General features: G+C 42.8%; 1 protein-coding gene across 1 annotated transcript; it reads left to right on the forward strand.

Annotated features, from left to right (window-relative positions):
• The first annotated feature begins 2,738 nt into the window (after window positions 1-2,738).
• Window positions 2,739-20,708, forward strand: AGXT2 (alanine--glyoxylate aminotransferase 2). Its single transcript, XM_072992850.2, has 14 exons — window positions 2,739-2,932; window positions 6,223-6,308; window positions 7,655-7,839; window positions 9,726-9,849; window positions 10,075-10,169; window positions 11,220-11,313; window positions 12,614-12,707; window positions 13,733-13,833; window positions 13,936-14,028; window positions 14,396-14,528; window positions 16,563-16,651; window positions 17,994-18,143; window positions 18,861-18,959; window positions 19,972-20,708. The coding sequence occupies exons 1-14, from the start codon at window positions 2,839-2,841 to the stop codon at window positions 20,083-20,085; spliced, it is 1,551 nt and encodes a 516-aa protein (XP_072848951.2). The 5' UTR covers window positions 2,739-2,838; the 3' UTR covers window positions 20,086-20,708.
• The last annotated feature ends 580 nt before the right edge of the window (window positions 20,709-21,288 follow it).

Consider the following 21,288-nt stretch of genomic DNA (forward strand, 5'->3'; position numbering starts at 1 on the left):
AATCCATGATGGGGATGTATAATGTCCAGGCTTAAAAGGAAGGTACTTCAAAATGCCAGATGCAGAGGAGGGGTATCATGAGACAGGTATCTAGTTGTCTTGTGTGCATCTGGTGGGGCCATGTGAGATACAGGAAGCTGGACTAGATGGGCCCTTGGCCTGATCCAGCAGGGCTCTTCTTATGTTCTTATGTGCTTTCAGCTCCTTATGCAGCATGACATCCTGTCTGCCCCCAACCATCACGTCAGAAAGGGGTTTCTCAAATCAAAAGAAGAGATAAATCCCAAGTTACAAATGTGAAACAAAACATGTTGTGTATTAAATGGGTAAGGAAGGTATGAAAAGGCAGATGGGTAGGGGTTATAGTTATCTAACATCTTTGACATTAGCTTCTAGCAGAAGGAATTATCAGCTCCTTGCAGAGCCCTCTACCCCAACTACCTCACATCTCTGCTACCTCACAGGTATGCTGATTATAAGCTTGCTTGGCCTAGGGAAAGTGTGTGTGTGTCTAAAAATGTAAAAATTAAAAGCACATATAACAATGTGGAGACACCATAACAAGACTAGGAAGCACCCATAGTGTGGCAAACGCTAGGCGGGCTCCCACATTACAGCAGATCGTTTTGCATGGTAGCACTGCATTTTTACTGAAGTGGGCTGCCTATGGGACTTTTCTCTGCAGTTTGGCAGAACTTGGGGGTATGTACTGTGCATTTTGAACTGGAGGCAGACACTCTTTCCTGCTCCACCACTGGCTACAGAATGTTCTCAGGCAACCTTTGGACATGGTGCCTGCAGTTCCCAGATCTGTTCCACTCAAACCAAGACCTCAGGGGCAAACCCCTCCCTTCCCAAAACAAACAAACAAACAAACAAACAAAACCCACACAATTCGCTTGGGCAGTAGTGACCTTGAGCAAGCAGGTAATGGGGAGGGTTTGTGTCACAGAGATCCATGTGGGCTTGAGGGAGCAGAGGTGGAGAGAAAGAAATGAGAAAGTTGGGTAATAAATATATTGATTCAATTTGCGCTGTGAGCAGAAGCATTAGCATCAGCGTGGTAAAACCTTTGCTAGCTGGGCATGGACAAAAAGTGTGGTCCTGAATCAGCATGAAATCTTCCAAAATACTGCCCCCACCCCCACTCTTTTTCGGGGGGGAGGAGGAGGAGGGATTACACCTCCTAGAAAGCCCCTCTTATCTATTCACTTCCTCAGTGCGATAAGGCAGCTGCACCATCCAACACCCTGAAATACTTTTTTTCCAAATTGGATTTCTAATCACTTCAGAGAGAGTTTGGGCGCGGGGTGTGGGCGTGGGGCAGCTGAACTTCTGAGCATGGAAACGGCTCCCGGAAAGTCCCAGTGTCAGAAAATTGGCCTCTGGGCCTGCCAAAGTGGCTCACTCCGTGGCAATGCTACAACAAACCACAGGCTGTCCAGGTGGCTTGCCAGGATGACAAAACGGGCTTGTGAGAAGGCTCAGAAAGGTGCGTGTGTGAGCCCAGAGGCAAGTCAGGGTCACCGCTGGCTGGAGCGCTGTCCATTCCCGCCAAAGAGACAGAGAAAGGAGGGGAATGTGGACTTCTGATGACTTCAGAGAAAGCCCCAGAGGAGACCCATCAGGGGGCAGAAGAGGAGGAATTGTCCCACGGCTTGAGGGGGATGGGAGTAAAGGAAGGACGGCTAAAAGAGGCAAGAGAAGGAAGTAGAAGGAAGAGGGAGATAGAAGCCAGGGAAGGTGAGAGAGGAGACACATGACTTCCAGGCTGGGAATGGATCTGGTTGCAAGATCCTTGAACCCAGAAGTGGGAAAGGTTGAAGGTGCCCAGAGATGAGGCAGGCCACAGGAGGAGAGAAGTAACCCCCCCCCCAAAAAAAAACCATTTTACTGGGGAGAGGCAGAAGCTGGGGAGTGGAAAAGAAAGTTAAGAGAAGAAAGGGGCAGAGCAGAGCAAGAGAAAAGAGAGAGAGAGATAGGAGTGAATGGAAAGCATGGGAGATGATGATGAGAATGGCAGACCGGAGCAGGCCTGCTAGACATTGGAACCCGGCGGATACCCCAAGTGGGAGGAATTCCTGGGAGACCCGTCGGTGTCCCTGTTGCCTATACAAACGGGAACGACGGTCAAAGAATGGTCACCCAAGGGAGCCACCAGGCCCCCACGGAACTCTAGCCTGGGTAACCCCTTCCTTTCGGATGACTGGAAGCCCCTTCCCACCATGTTGGAGGAAGGAGAAACAGACTTATGTACCAGTTCAGGACAATGGTTTATTCGTATGTTCAGAAATAAATGTTCCATGGTTATCAAAACAACTGGCGTCTGGTGAAGTCCTTGGGGAAAGGGAACCTCCACGAGACCGTCCCATCGAACCCTCTCAGCCTGCCAAAGCTTTGAAAGCTTTCCCCTTTTTTCATAACCACCACTCCTCACTCACCCATCCCGGATGAGGGAGTTACGAGTCCCCCCCCAAAAAAAGTTCCTGGGAAGCGCGGGCCGGGTAACCCGGGGAGGAAGCTCGGAAAATGGGCTTCGTGAGGAGGCTGCTCTCCCTTGAGGGAAATGCATCCTTCTTGACGTGAACCTCCCCTGTTAACTAGTGATACGTGTAATTTCCTGGAAATGGTATTTAAATATCTGGGGGGAAAAGAAAAACGTGTTGGGAGAGGCAGCCCGCCGAGGGCGCGAAGTTTATCGACCCCGCGATGGCCCTTCCAAGGGGGAGGCGGCGACGCCACCTCGGCTGCCATTGGCGGCCCGGGCGAGCCTCCCCTGGTCCTCCACCCCCGTAGCGGCTCTCCGGCGGCGGCTCATTTCGGGGGAGCAACAACGGCATGGCTTGGTGTGGAGGGCGGCTTCTCCTCGGCCGCCTGGCCCGGCTCGTGGCAGGCAACCGACCCCGCCCGGCGAGGCTGCTCTCAAGGCAAGGTAAAACTGGGGGGCCGCCGGCCGGAGCAGGGAGACAAAGGAGGGAAACAGACGACAGGAGCTCTGTGGGCTGCCTCTTGCGACCACCGAGCCGGAGAGGCCAGTTCGCTCCCCCCCCCTTTTCGCCGCTTCGGTTTTGTGTTACTTTTATTCCCTAATTTTTTTTCCGGGCGCACAAGCGTCCCTCTGAGGACATGCAGAGCGCGCTCGCCTGAGGAGGTTACCGCCGCCCCTCGCCCTGCTAGGATTAGGCACAGAGACTGCAAAGCAAAAAAAGGCAGCTTTAGTCCCGCCAGGGCTTGTCTTCTCCTCCATCTCCATCTTCCCGCCTCGAGAGGCGCTGAGGCAGTAGAGAAACCTCGCCCGCCGCCCCTTTCTCGTCTCTCGTGGGGAAGGCGCCCGAGTGCAGGGCGGCGGGGAAGACCCTCGCGGAGGCGCCCGTGCGCCGCCGGCACCAAACAGGGAAACCTGTGGGTACCAATCCCTGTCCCCGCCTCCCGCCTTACATTCCCTGCCATTGGTTGGTTGATTGATTGATATACGACCCTCTCTCCACAGGGTCGTATTGGACCCGTGGAACAGTAATACGTTACTCTTGGAACAACAATTGGAACCGTGCAAGAGTACATTAAAATAGTACAGAATCATAGAATAGTGAAGTTGGAATGGGTCCATAAGGCCATCAGGTCGAACCCCCTGCTTGATGCAGGAATACAATCAAAGGATATCTGCCAGGTTGTTGTCTCAGTTTCTCTTGAATGCCTCCAGTGTTGGAGCATTGGCCAACTCCCCGGGTACCTGGTTCCACTGTTGTACTGCTCTAACAGTTAGGAAGTTTCACCTGATATTCAATCATAAGCTGGTTTCCTGTAACTTGAGCCCATTGTTGCATGTCCTGCACTCTAGAACAGATCCTGCCACGCTTCTGTATGCCAGCCTTTCAAGTATACAAAGCTATCTATTTAAAACACAGTTTAACATCAATCAACATTTAATTAAAAAAACTTTTAAAAATTAAAAATATCTCAGTTTCATAAATGGAGTGTTTCTTAGATCTCATTTCTTAAAAGCCTGCATGAAGAGAAGGGTCTTTGCCTGACAATGGAAGGACAAGAGGGAGGCGGGCCAATCTGGCTTCTCTAGGCAGTGCATTGCAAAGAGAAGACCTTCTCTCCTGCCCTCTCCAGATGAGCTTGGGAAGGTGGTGGAGCCAAGAGAGGGGCCTCCCCAGATTTTAGAAGTTCAGTAGGCTGATATGGGGCCTTAATCATCCGTAAAGGAGAATTTTTAACTGGGAAGTTTAACCAGAGTGTGAGATATAATCACACGTTTCTCAAAAAGTACACCTTGTTCACATTTTCCTTTCCTTTGTACTGATTAATCCAGATTAACATCCTTGAACTGCAGTGTGTTTTCTGTATGGGGCCCAGTGCTATCAAACAAGACTATTTATTTATTTATTTATTTATTTATTTATTTATTTATTTATTTATTCATTCATTCATTCATTCATTTATTTATTTATTTATTTATTTATTTATTTATTTATTTATTCATTCATTCATTTATTCATTTATTCATTTATTCATTTATTCATTTATTCATTTTATTACACTTTGGGTGCAATGTCATTGACAAATAATGCAGGAGCATTTCTGGCACGTTATTTAAATGTAATCACACTCTCACTGCTGCTGCAACCAACTGAAATGGTTTCGGATACTGTACAAGGGCTAGAAACCACCCCTTTCTCCCTGTGTGGCCAGCTAGCTCAAATCTACCCAGGGAAACCCAACTTCCCAGGTGCAACTTCACAGCAACTTCTTACTGTGTAGTGGCACCCTGTGAGAAGCAATTTAGAAGGGAAACTGGCAGCCTCTGAATCATCTCCTCCCCACACCTGGTGTCTGGGGCTGCTTTCTTCTTCCCATTCCATTTGTTTGTTTGTTTATTCTTTTATTGGCTTGTTAATCCAGTGCTAGGGCAGCTTTTTGTTGTTAATCGTTAAGTAGCTACACAACCAGTAAATATGAGGATTTGGCAGAGAGAAAGGAAGTTTTAAGACAGCTCTGTTCTAACCATCTCTCGTGCAAATTTAGATGGCCAATGCAGAGCAGCCTTAACAAGCTGGAAACAAGGCTGAACCGAAAACTTCCTCCTATCTCTCTGTTGATTCCTCACTTCTTTTCCCTCTTTGATCACCTAGCTGTCCTAGTGCCATCAGCTTTACAGATGCCATGGACTGCCAGAAGGACAAATAGAATGGGTTTTAGATCAAATCAAGCCTGATATCTTGGTGCAAAGTACAATAACTAAACTGAATTTCTCATGTCTTTAATATATAATGAGAAGGCAAAAGTCACTGGGAAAGACAATAATTCTAGGAAAAGAAGAACATCTAATGTGAGATGGATTGTCTCAGTAAAATAAATCCATGGCCTTTAATTTGTGAGATCTAAGCAGGGTTGTTAATGGCAGGACCATCTGGAGGTCATTAACTCATATGATTGGCACAAGTTGGAAGTAATTTGATGGCACATAACAAAGAATATCAAGAACAACACATCCCATAGAAATGGAATTTTTTGGGTACATATTTAAAAGTTATACATTTGCAGGATGTTTTCAAGGGTTGAGAAATATAACCGTTGTGCACCCGAGGAGACTTACAGTCAGGGAACAATAGGATCTTGGGAGGAAGACTGGAGTTCTGCCAGCACAGACTTGGATTTTGGCCCAAATCTGTATTTAGTCAGGTAAACTTACTCAGCAACTTTACATTGATTTTCTGCCAAGCCTACCACACAGGACTGTTGTGTTGATTAAAAAGAGGAACCATGTACAGTGACCTCAGTATCTTTGAAGAGGATGAGGCATGGGAAGACAAAGTACAATTTTATAAATAATGTCATGGGCTGATTGATTTTTTTCACATTCCTAGGAAAGCACAGAAGCCGTCATGTCTCTGGGGACACTGCAGCTGAAAATTGGTAGTGATTGGATGGAAGGGAAAGAAGAAAAGAGAGATAGTACCTGTCAAATCTGGTGTTAAAAATATATCAAGCCTACTTACATGGAAAGCAATGTCCTATATTCTTTTGTCTAAATTATGCCCTTGCTCACATAATGCTTTCCCAGAGTCACATGGCACAATATGACATTTCATCCATCACAGGCAGTGTCACTGCAAATGGCTGCCAAAATAAACCGGTGCAAAATGAGCTTTTGTTTCTGCTATTTTTGTTTCTGGTAATTCTGCTCATTCAGCTTTTTTTTTCTTTTTAAATCAGAGGTATGTTGGCAACAGGAACTGAAAAATTCTTTCTGCTTGCGATCAAAAATGCCTCCCTGTGAGTTTGTACCTGACAAATATGAGGTATGTGTTGACTCTGTTCTGTATGGATAAGTTGTTCTTAAGTGTTTTACTGTATTGCTGGTTAATGCATATATTTTTGTAGGTTTTGTCTGTACAGTGGTGCCTCGCTTAATGATTACCTCGTTGAATGATGAAACCGCTTTACGATGAAGTTTTTGCAATCGCAAAACAATGTTCCGATGGGGAAAAATCGCTTACCGATGATCGGTTCCCTGCTTCAGGAACTGATTTTTCGCTAGACGATTTTAAAACAGCTGATCGGCGGCCCTAAAATGGCGGTCCCCACTGTGCAAAATGGCTCCCCGTTGTGCTTTAGGATGGATTCCTCACTTTACAGGCAATGGAAAATGGCCATCCTATGGAGGATCTTTGCTTTACGATGAGGTATTTAGCCCATTGGAACACATTGAACCGGTTTTCAATGCATTTCAATGGATTTTTAAATTTCACTTGACAAGGATTTCGCTTAACAGCGATTTGAACAGAACGAATTATCTTCGTCAAGCGAGGCACCACTGTACTTGTATTTTTACACCTGTTTTCATCTGTCTGAATCTGTTGTGTGCATCAGCATGTTAAAAATGTAGCACACAGGGGGGCTTAATTTTTCTTACACTGTAGTAAGGCCATGAATGCCTTCCCTGCACCAGGACCACTGAGCCGTAGCACACATCTTCAGATGCATGGAAAGTAGCTTCAGTAGACTGACATTTATCTAGCATTGGGGCGGGTAGGAGTACTAAATGTGATGCAAGTGCAAATATGGTAGCTCCAGTTTATGGGGATGTCAATCAGTGGCTGGTAAGAGTAATCAACAGCAGTTGGGAACGACAGATAGAGATTTTAATGGTGGTTGCTAAGATTAATTCAAAGATTATTGATGAGTGAGGAGTACATTTAAGCACGAATGAGCACGTCAGGGAAAGTACAGGGAAATGCTTTGTTTCCTCTAGTGGCCAATGCCAATTCTGATTTTGCACTTTGCAAAGTTTATATAAACAAATCATCCCAAGTATTTCTCCTGCCACTTAAAATAGCTTAAGACAGTGATATCAATCCTGGAAAAAAATACAGTGAAATTCCTTTTTAAAATGTCTTAAAATGTGTTTAAAAGCCATTTTTAAAAGTTATGTCTGAGTAACTTAGGTATTGTTTATGTTAGCAAAAAAACAGTTAAGTAGTGTGTTCACAAAACCAACTAGTTACTACTACTAACTGTTTACTTCTAAGTGCTGGCTAGTGATTTCTGATATAGTCTGTTGATATTGCCACTATGAGGAAGATCAGTTGAACAGATATAAATCCACAAGTATTATTTTCTTCTTATAAAATCTTCTTTCCTGCAGTCCTATTCATATGAAAAAATGCTGAAGATCCGCAAACAGAATGTGTCCCCATCTTTGTACACTGTTTATAAGAAGCCACTGCTCATCCACCAAGGACACATGCAATGGTTATTTGACTTTGAGGGGCGTCGGTACCTTGATCCCTTTGCTGGAATCGCGACTGTCGGTGTTGGTCACTGCCATCCGTAAGTATGGGATGAATTCCATGGCCTTGTATCTCAAGGGTCACACATTCACATTCCACAGGCAGCTTGTGCTCTTTGCAAAACAATCAGAGGATTTGTTTTAGTGTCCTAGTGGGTCTGAGCAGAGAGAGGTGTCTCAGCCTAGCTTGCTTCTAATGTCACATATGGGTTACGCAGCCTTAGTCCAGCCAACATGTTTAAAGGAAGGCCTCAAATTCTTACTGACAGATAAAAGTGTAGCCTGAATAAATTATTCATTGGTGAGAACAAGCTACCTAATGGAAGCACAAACCCAAGGACTAGGTCTGTTCCTCTACCTGCTCAACACAACAGGTTTTGCAAAGCCCCGTGACACTGCTTTTCAAACCAATGGTGCATGTAAAAATGTAGGGTTTAGCTGGGATGTAGCATTTTCATAACACTTACTAATATTCATTCTTCTTCAAGTCCCATGTTCTTCTGCTGTACCATGTCCTGCCCGTCATACCTGCCACAGATAATTCATTTTGACATTCCGTAATAAACTTTGGACACTCAATGTTTCCTCTTATTCCCTATTCTCCCTGCCCTCCTAATTTACTACAAATTTTAGAAACAACAAGAGAAGGCTGATAAACCTGTAAATGTCTTTCTTGGAAAAAGTGGGCAGTTGTATCCTGGTGGGATTTGGACAGAGCTATTGGTGAGACATTAGAAGTGTCGAGAACCACTGTTCTGTAACATCAGCCACAACAGTCACCATCTGTATGCTATCTTCACACATGTTGGCCTTCTGTTTCATGTCCACACTCAACATTCCATGGCTCCTGGTGTCCACTAAGCACACTTCATTGGCACTACATTTGGTTCTGAGGATGTATGCCTGCCTCCTTTGGAGGTTCTTAACATCTTAAAATTCTTTAAAGTCTGATTAAGTGGACTTGTCCATGAAAGCTCACATTAAATAATATAAAGTTAGTTTTTAAAGTGCCACCAAGTTTTTGTCTATCTCTTTATTTTTATTCTCATTATTTTTGTTTTGTTTTCACCTATAATGCTTAAAATCTTGGCATCCCCTGTAAATTTATTTATTTTTATTTATTTATTTTATTTATATCCCACCTATCTAGTCGATAAACCACTCTAGGTGGCTTACAGCAAGGGATACAACAATAAAAACAGCAGAATTACATAAAGAAAAACTTACGACAATTGGGTTAGACATTAGGAAAGAAAAGAGGAGGGGGAACAGGAATTCTTATGTCTCCTGTTTGTTTCTCAGTTACTTTGTTTCAGCTCTGGCAAGGCTGTTACAGATGAAGTATTTGTTTTACTTTATATATCTGATTTATTGCTAACGAGATCAGCATTTTTCCTGCTATCCATGCAATGTAAGAGCTGTCCTGATTATAACAGCAACAAAATCCATAATTTCCCATTCCTTTTTATACGTTGCAAAGTAATTTACTTTGAGGTTTGTTTTGGGAGTATATTTTAATGCCATGACACTTTACATGGAATTCATTGCATGGGTTAGCTAGCTTTCAGTAACATTTCTGATTAACTCACAGATGGCCCAACAATAGCGCTAAAGGAGAATCTCGGATGGAAATTGTTTTTTGTTCTTTTTTAACAATTACTAAAGAATTCCTAGGATTTCCAGAATACATATGATTTTCTGAAAACTGAGTTTTGAAACAGAAGCTTAGGAGTGGATACTGGTAAACCTAGAGCCTATGCTTTGTCATGCTGAACAGAGAATAATGTCAAGAAAGGTATTGAGAGAAACAAATGTTGTGTGTAAGGAGACTTTAGTGAACCAGGGCACTATGTTCATTGACAGAGGAAGTAATATTGTTTTAAATTGGGTTTAAGACTTTTTTAAAAACCTTTTCTAATATACCCAGGAAGGTAACTGCAGCTGCCCAGAAACAGCTTGGCCGCTTGTGGCACACAAGCAATATCTATATACACCCACCAATCCAGGAGTATGCAGAGAAGCTGACCTCGCTGCTTCCGGACCCCTTAAAGGTATGCTGATTTCTGTACTAGGAATCCTCAGTCTGAAAATATGTGAATAAATTGTGGTACTCTGAAAGCTGGAAAGATAGGTCATTCGTTTTTTAAAAATTAAAATGCAAAGAATAAGACCAGATCTTTTGTCTTTGTATTTCCTCCAGTTGGTAACTGTGCATTAACAGCAGATAAATGCTGACTTTCTGCAATACTGCATTCTGATTCAAGTCTTTGTTGCAGGTGGTTTACCTAACCAACAGCGGTTCAGAAGCCAACGATCTGGCAATGCTTATGGCAAGAGTTTTTACACGCAACGTTGATATTATTTCTTTGAGGTAATTAAGATCAGTGTTTTGTGATTTGCTTTTCTCATTGGAATTGGAGATTCTACTCTGCCATCTTCTGCAGAGTGCTGTACTTTTCTTTTTATTTCTGCTAGAACTAAATATTACTTGGCAATGAGCAACTTCATTGTTCTGCGATTCTTTCCTGCCCACCTTCAGACTGTATTGTACCCGCTGACCATCTAACTGTTTCTTAGCTAGGTGGATAGTTGGTGAATAGCCAAGAGAATGCCAGGATCTCTTTTGAACTGTCTATTAAGAATCCATGCTTTCTTCCTATATCCTTTGCTGTGGGGCAAGCAAAATAGTGCTGGCTGGGAGATTCTGTAGTCCAAAAAAGTAACTTTTCCAAGCAGGTACATATATATTACAGGCATTTGTCCAAACTCTGGAATTAACAAAGATTACCTTGTGTCTCAGCAAAGAGGCCAATGATACTATCCTGGATTGACAGTATCCTTGTGTAAGACAAAAAACATGGTTTTCTGCTACATCAACTAATGCTCAAAATGCTAAATGAGTCCTTTTGAGTTTTGAGAACTCTTCATATGCTGATGTTCACAAGGAAAAGAAATCAAGATAAAAACCAAGATAAAGCAAAGCAAAAAAAAGTGTGCTGTTTACCACTCATAAGACTTAAAGCACTTTCTGGACAACTTATAATTTAATTATGCAGACTATACATTGCCCTCCCCCAATTTACCAACCTTGGAAGGATGAGTCAACAGTTGAGATGGCTACCTGACCTCAGGATCCAACTCAGGTCATAAGCAGAGTCTTTGACTGCAGTACTGCAGTTTAATAACTTAAGGTAAGAGACATTCATTTGGAAACAATGGCTTAGACAGAAAAGCAGCCTCAAAAACTTGCTGAATATACCATTATTTAGATCTTCCACCAGTACTGAGGAAGTCATCCATATGGTCAGAAATTTGCCTTTCCCTCCCTTATTTCAGGGACCAAAACATTTGAAATGATGACCGGTAGAAGCATTAGCAGGAAGAGAAATTGGAAAGACTGATTTTGCCATTCTTTCTACAGGGGATGCTATCATGGGGGCAGTCTTTACACAATGGGGTCATCATCCATAGGACATTACAAGCACGTTGTCAGCAGTGGATTCGGCGGTCAAACTGTACGTTTCTTGTTGCTTTCTTTCTGGGCTATATCACTTGTCCAATGAAAGTTTTGTCTGTCTGACCTTTCTACAATAACACAAGATACCTTTCTGTAGTGTGATGACTTTAATAATAGAAAATATGATTTTAAAAAATCAGGACAGTAGTTTGCTAATATAGGAAAGGACAAGCTTTTGAGGTCTTTCAGATCCATGGAACAACTGATTCATGGAACAACAGGGAAATGTGGCACAATTTTTAGCCAAAGAAATACAATCAAGGTGGTTATAAATGTACATCATTTTTGATCACTAAGCAGAGGCCTGTTTGTACAGATTTCACTTTTTGCCATCAACCTGGCAAAAATCATTTTCATCTGATGGAAGTCCATACCCAGCATTTTTTGGTGAGTTCTTATTTGAGGAGATCAAACGAGAATATTTTTAGCTGAGTCTTCATCCATTAAAATAATGTAGTATAAAATTGGCACCAATTTCTTTTTCTTATAATTCATCCTGTCTCACAGATTGCAAAACAACAACACTGTTTTCAATATGGGGACAAAGATAAAGCAAACTGTTGAGATCGGCTTGTGAATTATAGAAATCTTTTAAATCAGGCTCAAAACAGGGACTGTGAAAGGACTATAAAGGTCAGCAACCACTGTAAAGGTTTCTTCTCTAATGTCTTCATTCTTAAAAATAATGAACATACTTGGCAACCAAGCCCTATGAGGAAAGAGGGAAAGAACTCAGCGTGTTTAGCCTTGGGAAAAGAACACTGAGGGGGAGATATGAGAGCACTTTTCAAATACTTGAAAGAGACAGGATTTGTTCTCAATCATCCCAGAGTGCAGGACACGCAATAATGGGCTCAAGTTATAGGAAGCCATATTTAGGCTGAATATCAGGAAAAATTTCTTAACTGTTAGAGCAGTACGACAATGGAACCAATTACCTTTGGAGATGGTGAGCGCTCCAACACTGGAGGCATTCCAGAGAAAATTGGTCAACCCTATCTCAGATCTGCTTTGATTTGGATTCCTGCATTGAGCATGGGGTTGGGCTTGATGGCCTTACAGGCCCTTTCCAGCTCAATTATTCTATGATGTAACTTTTTTTCTTTAATAAAAACTATTTTTGCATGGATAGTGAAATCAAGTTGGAAGTATTGGAGTTCACATTCCCCCCACCTGCCCTCCATAGCTATGTCAATCCATGGTGAATATAATCTAAAAGTCTTTCATATTCACTTATACATGTGTCACAGTGAAGCAGCTTCTAAGGCCAACCCTTTTATCTCCGCTGTACTTTTCAGACAATGTCTCCTGATGTTTTTCGTGGCCCCTGGGGAGGAAGCCATTGCCGAGATTCTCCAGTGCAAACAATTCGAAAATGCACCTGTTCTCCAGGTTTGTTCAGTAGGAAAAATGCTGATCTTTCAGTAAGGAATGGTATCAAATTGTAGTTATGTTTTGTCCTGTGGAAGGACTTACGTTGTTGCTGTGTACTGTAAAGTGAGAACTGACTTAAGGTGACCCTAATGAGTTTTTCAAGGTCCAGTCACAGTCTCTGAGCCCAGTCTTCAGCTTTGTCATGGGGATAAAATGGGAGAAGCATCATGTACCCTTAATAGAGTTTGTAGGAGTAAAAGTGGCATATACATCCAAATATAAATAATATTTTGCAATGTATTACATTTTATGCTGCTCCCTCTCAAGGCATCACACATTTTCCCATTTGTCTTCATAACAACCCTGTGAGATAAGTTTGACTGAAACAGTCTGCCATTATTCACTGTGGATAACAATCTTTGACAAATCCCATCATCCTAGCCACTGCCCAATACAACGTGCTAACTTTGCCAGCACAGCACACACACTATGAAGATAGTAATATTGGCCTACCTACATTGCCAGGGTTGTGTGTAGGGACTGCTGATTTTATCTTATGTGAAATACTTTGAGAAATTAATATTTGTGCTTGTGGAAGTTGGACATATACTTAAAAGTTTAAAGGGAAAGATGATGGACAGTCTTTGTAAGCTAGTGCTGCATTCTAAGCATCCCACCTACCCAAGAAGTGCCATAGCACAAGAGTGTGGACTCCCTTCCCATCTAGTTGGGATGTACTACGGTTCCCATCATTCACAAACAACAGAGCCAGTGGCCGTGGAAGGCATCATTTTGGAAAAGGCTGCTGGACTCATTGGGCTGAGGCTTAGTGTAACAGCTGGAAAATCTGGACAGCAGCACAGTAGATCCTTGCCTGTCTAGCTCAAGCTGTGATTTCAGAAGGTTGCTTCCAAGTTCTGGGTTGGATGTACATATTCAGACCTACGCAGAGGCTTCAGACGTCACTGAGATATACAGCAGATATATATTCATCCTTGATCCATTGCATATCTGTCTTCCCCATTTACACTTTCCCAACACAGGTTCTTGTCATGCAAAGGACCAGTACATTGAGCAGCTCAAAGACACATTCATAACGTGTATTCCAAAAGAAATAGCTGGATTTATTGCTGAGCCAATTCAGGTCAGTATTTCCTGCAGTAACCCTGGTTGCAGCATCTTTTATGGTGTTTTATAGCTTTTGCTGTTGGAGAAAAACCCCATTTTTGTGCGTTTGTGTGTGCAGGGTGTCAGTGGAGCAGTTCAGTATCCCAAGGGATTCCTTAAAGAAGCCTATCAGCTGGTGCGTGAGAAAGGAGGAGTGTGTATTTCAGATGAAGTGAGTATTTGAGCACAAGTCCTGCTAACGCACATGCACACACAACAAAATGCCACAGCTGATTGGCCGCCTAGAGTAGTCCACCACGACTAGATAGGCGGGATATACATTAAATTAATAATAATAATAATAATAATAATAATAATAATAATAATAATAATAATAATAATAATAATAATAATAATCCTAGAAATATGTACGTGGAAGTACCTGGGTTTGTTCAACACATTTGACAGTGTGAACACTGGGTGCATTTAAATTATATCTGCAGAAGAAATCTTTCAAATGTTAGCTCCAAATATTTAAAGTATCTCTTTGTCTCTCTTCCCCCCCCATTGCTCCCCCCCCCCCGCGTTGTTCTTTGAAGGTTCAGACAGGGTTTGGTCGAACAGGCAGCCATTTCTGGGGATTCCAAGGACATGATGTGATTCCTGACATTGTGACCATGGCAAAAGCCATCGGTAACGGCTTCCCAATGGCAGCAGTTGTCACTAGACCAGGTATGGATACAGTGGGGGTTGGCTGATGATGGGTCAGTGCTGAGCTGCAACTGAGGTGGAGGTTATGGGGGCTTTGATTCCAGGCAGAAACATATTTTGCTGGAAAGGAGTGAATCTGCCGGTTGGGATTTGCTGTTGGAAGAGTGTGAACCCATCTGAGCACATATATTGCGACTATCTGCTCCTCCCTGGGCAGAGAACCACACAAAATAAACAGCGGTAACAGAGAACCGATGTGTCCGTCACCCACTCAGACTCCAGTGTTCATCCCCATTCCCTCCCCATGTCTGCCAGTCTCAGGTAACCGAACCTTAACCAATAAGGCAGCAAAGCCCCAATTTCCAAAGTGGCTGGTTATGGCTCCAGTGAGCTGGAAGGTGAAGCAACTGGAGTGGGTACAGCCAGGAGTGACAGGCAGGGACAAGTGACCAAAGTGGGCATAGTTTCTCACATATGTTGACATATGGACATAGGTAAGCAAGCAGAGAGGCTGACAGTACCATACTGCCTCTCCCTAAGTTCAGATCACAACTCGGCCCCCAAACTTGCTACTTGCTTCTTCTCCCTCCCCATACCGTCATTCTCTGACATCTTCTCTCAATCTCTCTCTCTGTCTCTCTCTCACACACATACACTCACAGAGGGTTTGAGGCAAGAGTTCAGCAAGAGAAGAACACAGCCAGGGGCCCTCACACTCCATCTCTGGTAAGGAGGCAGGCAGGAGTGGACTGGCTGGGGGGGCAGTCTAAACGTGAGGTGGAGCCATGTCCTCTTTTGTCCTACTGAGTTAGCCTTCACAGTATAAGTGGCTTTCATACTTGTTTTCAGTCTTGACTAATACCATCGATTTTGCTGAATTTTATCTCTTTGCTGAATTATATATCTTCCAGTCTTGATAGCCTGGAAGATGCTTGGACATTGTTTGAATTTGGCCAAGATCTTTTGACTGTAGATCTATGAGAACTGAAGCCCTATGGAACATATCAGAGCAGCCCACCTCAGAGATAGTACATGTAGGCTGAAATCCTTTTGCACAGTTATAGAAATAGTGTTAACTTTTAGATACAAATGGCTGTAAATTAAGAAATCTCCATCAAGCAATTCAACATACAACAGGTAATACCTACAGAGATTTCTTAAATTATGGCAGTGGTGCCTCGCATAGCGATCGCCCCGTTAAACGAAGAAATCCCTTTGCGACGATGTTTTTGCGATCGCTTTTGCGATTGTCCCTATGGGGAAAATTCGCTTTGCTATGATCGCAGGCAAGCGATCATCGCAAAGCCCCCATTTTTGGCCAGCTGATCAGCGGTTCCAAAATGGCCACCGGGTAAACAAAATAGCCGCCCACTGTGTTGCCTCACTTTAGAGGCACCGAAAATGGCCGCCCCTATGGAGGATTTTCGGTTAAGGTTAGTTTTTAAGCCCATAGGAACACATTAATAGCATTTTAATGCATTTCTATGGGCTTTTTAATATCGCTTAGCGATGAAATCGCTTAGCAGCGATTTTTGCTGCATGGATTAACATCGGTAAGCGAGGCACCACTGTATTTATATAAATGTGCAACAGGATTTCAGCCATGGTGTTCTAGTCATTTGAGTCACTATATCTGAGGTAGACAACCTGTCACCTTCCAGATATTTTGGACTGCTGCTCTCATACAATGGATCCTAGGGTTCCAGATAGATGGAAGCTGTAGTTCTTTACCTATGGAGGGCGTCCATTTGTGGAAGGCTGACCTGGCATTTTATACAGAAGCAGCAGTATCTGCATTTAATGATTTAATGACCCAAATCCTATTGCTCAAGTATCAATGTAAACATTGGTGGTATATTGCTACACTTTACAAAATCATGAGACATTGTCTGTTGCATACAGAGTAGCACCACTCAGCATGCAACAAATATCTACATTGAGTTCCTAATCTGCAGTAATTCACCACCAAATGTTACACGGTTGACAATATACCAGCAATTACATTTTGTCCCATATTTTTAGAATACCACAGGAGAATTTTTTTTCCTCCCCTAGAGATTGCAAATGCCTTAACGCAAAACCTGCACTTCAACACATTTGGAGGAAACCCTTTGGCCTGTGTAGTTGGATCTGCTGTTCTTGATGTAAGAAAATGATTACAGCCTGTTCCTTTATATTGCTGTTTAAAAGAAGATGCGCCTTTGATAAAGACAGCTTGCACTGTAGAAGACTACTGTGTCACTGCTAAAATGCTTAGTCCAGTCCTGTCTAGTGATCTGCTGTGTTAGAGATGTCTTCATGCACACGTACACAGATAAACACAGTCTCCCTGTCAATCCACAAGAACCTCTCTGTTCATTCCCACGGAGTACTGAATACTATTTGTATTTGTATGATTCAGTAGTTTAGGCACCAGGCTGCAGAGCCAGAGGCTGGCAGTTTGATTCCCCCAATGTCCCCCAGGGAAAAAGCCAGCCTGGGTGGCCTTGGGCAAGCTGCACAGTCTCAGGTCACCTCCAAAAGAAGAGAACAGTAAGCCATTTCTGAGTATTCTCTACCTAGAAAACCTTGGAAAGGCTCACCATAAATCAGAATTGACTTGTTTGTAGTCTCTCAAAAGTATTTTCCCCCCATGCTGTGCCTTTTCTTGTTATTAATAATAAGAATTTGATGCCACCAACAAGAAAAGCCAGAGCATGGGGGGAAAATACTTTTGAGGGACTACAAACAAGTCAGTTTTTCCAAGCTCTGCCTTTTCTTGTGTTCTTCAGGTTACTCAAAATTCACGTCTACATGGAAATGAACAGAAACACTCTTACAGATTGACAAGGATGCACTTTGTGTGTGTGCGTTTTGTTAAAAGGTCAATTTTACTTTTTGAGACCAAGCTGACCCTGTTGGTTTGGTGACTCCTGGGATTTATAGTCCAAAAAAAGTAGATTTTCCTGATTGGGCCCAACATTTTTTCCAAAGAGTAGCTGCTCAGGTGTTTTAGCAGGGAACCTACAAACAGGAATTGAATGGAGTAACTAGCTTGGTTCTAAAATAAATAAATCATCTGCCTGTTACTAGAAAGAGATTTCACCATGTTTCTTTTTTTAAAAATCCTTCCATATTTCTAAGAAAGAAAAATGAATAGTTTTCCTAGGTATATTTTATGTTGTCCTTTTTTGTGTGGAAGATTTGGACCATTGTTTTCTTTATGTTGTCTGTTGCAACTGTTTATATTATTAGGACTAAAATAAGCATTGGATGGATAGCCGAGTGGTTTAGGTATCTGTCTGCAGAGCCAGAGGTTGGCAGTTCAATTCCCTTCTGTGCCCTCTTGACAAGGGCTGGACGATCTATAGGGTCCTTTACAGCTCTGCAGTTCTAATATGATGACGACAATTATATCAGTGGTGTTAAAATTTAAATCCACATACTGGAGTGTATTCTTGTTTACAGCTATATGATGCCTTCCTGCATGGTTTTTAATGTGCTCAGGCAATAGCAGAAGATGGATTGCAGAAGAACAGTGACGAAGTGGGGACTTACATGCTGCTAGAGTTTGCTAAGCTGCGAGATCAGTTTGAAATTATTGGAGATGTCCGTGGCAAAGGGCTTCTGATCGGGATTGAGATGGTCACAGATAAGGTCAGGAATATACTTTGTGGGTCATTTAGAAATGCATCAAAGCCCAAACAGTCTCAGCCAAGAGGTTGGACCTGATGACCTTGTTAGGCCCCTTCCAACTTCACTGTTCTGATTCATTTGGTTTGGCTGCAAATGAGGTGCTATTTCAGACATTACAGGCCTGCTGTGGGGGCCTGCAAAAACCAACCTGCAGCAGAGCTGGCTCTACTGTCAGGCAAAGTGAAGTGGCTACCCCAGGCATAGGGTGTCATGAAAACGAGGGCAACTTGTGACTGAGTCGGGAGGGGAGGAAAAGGGTAATTCCTCCTAAAATCAGGGATGGGTGAGGTGCATGAGCAGAACTTGCATGAAAGTTTGACAAAGTGATAGTTATTTAATTTGCTAATTTATTGCTAAGGAGAGAGAGGGATATATGCAGGATTTTCTTCCTCACATGCCAAAATACATTAGCAAGCTTTGGATACCCTGCACCTTGTCTTATGGGGTAGAGGGCACACAATTTTGCTGCTCCAACTCAGGCAGCAACATCTTTTGGGCTAGTCTTGATTGGGCTTATGAACATACAATAATGCAGGTTCTCTACGCAAGCTGCCCATTTAACATGGGAAGAACTGGAGACCTGTTTTAATTTTTCTTGGTTTTTTATTATCTCCTTTCCTGTGTTAAAATGGATTGATTTGAAAGGACATGAAAATAAAGCTGAATATATTTTCTTAGGAAACTCGGAAGCCACTCCCTCATGAAGAAGTGGCTGAGATCATGGAAGACTGCAAAGATATGGGAGTGATAGTTGGGCGTGGAGGATTGTATTTCCAGGTACTGTAAGCTTTTGTTAAAGAGGCATTAAGGTTAAATTGATGCATATACAGATATTCAGCCATGTTGAATAAAGGCAGATGACTCAAAACTGTATCTCACTCAGAGCAAGGAAATGCAAAGGCCTTAACATCAAACTGAGTAACCTAAACTTTGCATTTGAGCTGTAAAGGAATAAAAGAGAAACCGGGAGGAGAGGGAGCGAATGCTTGCATGGCAAATTTGGGTATGCTATCCTCCAATTTGTTTGAGAACAACAGCATGCCTATGAATTGTAGACTTGTAGATTTCTCTTGGGACCATCAGATGAGCAAGCTTGCTTAAGGTGTTTGTCCATCTAGCCTGTATTTCTCAGCAGTCTCAGGCAGAGGTGTTTCCCACCTCCTGCTGTATAATGTTCTTTTGACTGGAAATGTCAGGCTTTAACCCATGACCTTCCATGCATAGTAGCTGCACTAAAGCTAGGGCCTGTAAATCTAAAGCTACTGGCCACCCTTAGGAATAGGAGAAGCGGCTTCTCCCAGATCAAGACTGTTTGGCCACTCCCCTCCAGCCGTTGCAACTTTCCATCATCCCCATTCAGGACAGCTTGCAAAAAAGTAGAGTGATAAGGAGATGGACTCACACATGCTGTGTTTAGGTCTTATACCACCCCAGCTGCTTCCCAACATCTGATGGATGACAAGTGGTCCCTGCTTGATCTAGCCCCATAAGGTTCCCCCACCCTCAGCAAGCTGGGTACTCATTTTATCAATCTTGGAAGGATGGAAGGCTGAGCGAACCTTGCGCAGGCTACCTGGGATTGAACCTTGGATCATGAGCAGGTTTGGCTTCAGTACAGCAGTTTAACCACTGCACAACGTGGCTAGGTTTTTTTTAAAATCATGAACACTGTTATTCATGGTTCATAGACTTAGCGTAGTTTGTGGGCATGGAATCGCACGAACCTGCAGGACTGGGTAGTACGATAACTGCTCTCCCTTTTGATTTTACTCTCTCTCTCTCTCCTTAGACATTTAGAATTAAACCTCCGATGTGCATCACTAAGGAAGACGTAGACTTTGCAGTGGCAGTCTTTCATGCAGCTTTAACGAGGCATATGGAAAGGAGAACAGCTGCAAATTAGCATCCCCCGTGTCTGGTGCTTGAACTATACATGATATATTAGCTCATCTCACACAAGAGGATGTAATAAAACTCTACATCTGGCAAATTAGCAGGGTGTTACAGGTCTGCTGTGAGAAACACAAGTAGGACTGCAACTACTGCAGTTAATGTGACAGAAGTCTCTCCCTAAAGAAGCAGGGAAGAGGAGGGGGAATTCCGTCTGGCCTATTTCCATTTTAGCTTGCCATCCACCAAATGATATACTCATGGGGAAAAGGAAGATGTAGCTACAACTCAGCTTCTGCCAGCAGGTTTCCCATAAGAATCTGGTTAACCGCTATGTGAACAGAATGCTGGACCAAAAAGAAAGTCTACACTGTGATCTGTCTTCATAGGGTTCTGTGTACATGTTTCTGTCTGGATGTGGGCCTGTCCTGTGCTGCCTTGTGTAGTTTCTTAACTCATTACAACAGCTGTACAAAGTATATGTTGGCAATTTTTTAAAAAAAGACTAGCAGATGATTTAGTTGTAGGGCAAAGATAGATTTTGACTTCAAAAAAATTATGAACACATCCTTGGCTACTTCACACATGTGCCATGGGGAAAGTGGCAGTAACAATAAAAATGCATTTATATCTGAAGGATTGTGTCCTCTGTTTCTAATGTTTAAGGATGTGTGATTCGGTACTCAAAATATAGTGAATATACAAGAATGAGATATCAGCGTGTCTGGGAGAAACTCAAGATTTTCAGATATATTAGGACCCCCTTACCTCCAGGATCGGTATCTGCTCATTCACTTATCCAGAGTCTAAAATATTAAAAGAAAAACCCTTGAACTACATATTTCTAAAGGTGAAGTTACCAGAAATGGCCACTAGAGGGAGCTCGAGACCATATTATGTTTAGTGCTCACTATTGAAATAGTCTTTGCTATAATCCACGTTTTTCAGAATCCACTGAGGGTTCAGAACCAACCCTTGGAGATACAGGGGTCTTTTGGGGTGGGTGAAGAAAAACAGGGTACAGCATTCCCACCTTATCATTTTGTTGCAAATCCCCCATCAACTATTGGTGCTAAGAGCTCAGCCATCTCCTTAAAACACTGGCTCTCTCAACCTTGTGTCCCCAGATGTTCTTGGACTAAAACTCCTAAAAAGCCTTCACATTTCTACCATGTGCTGGCTAGGATTTCTGGAAGTTGTAGTCCAAGAACATGTG

The sequence above is a fragment of the Pogona vitticeps genome, chromosome 2 (genome assembly GCF_051106095.1).
Source record: "Pogona vitticeps strain Pit_001003342236 chromosome 2, PviZW2.1, whole genome shotgun sequence".
In the NCBI taxonomy this organism is placed as follows: domain Eukaryota; kingdom Metazoa; phylum Chordata; class Lepidosauria; order Squamata; family Agamidae; genus Pogona; species Pogona vitticeps.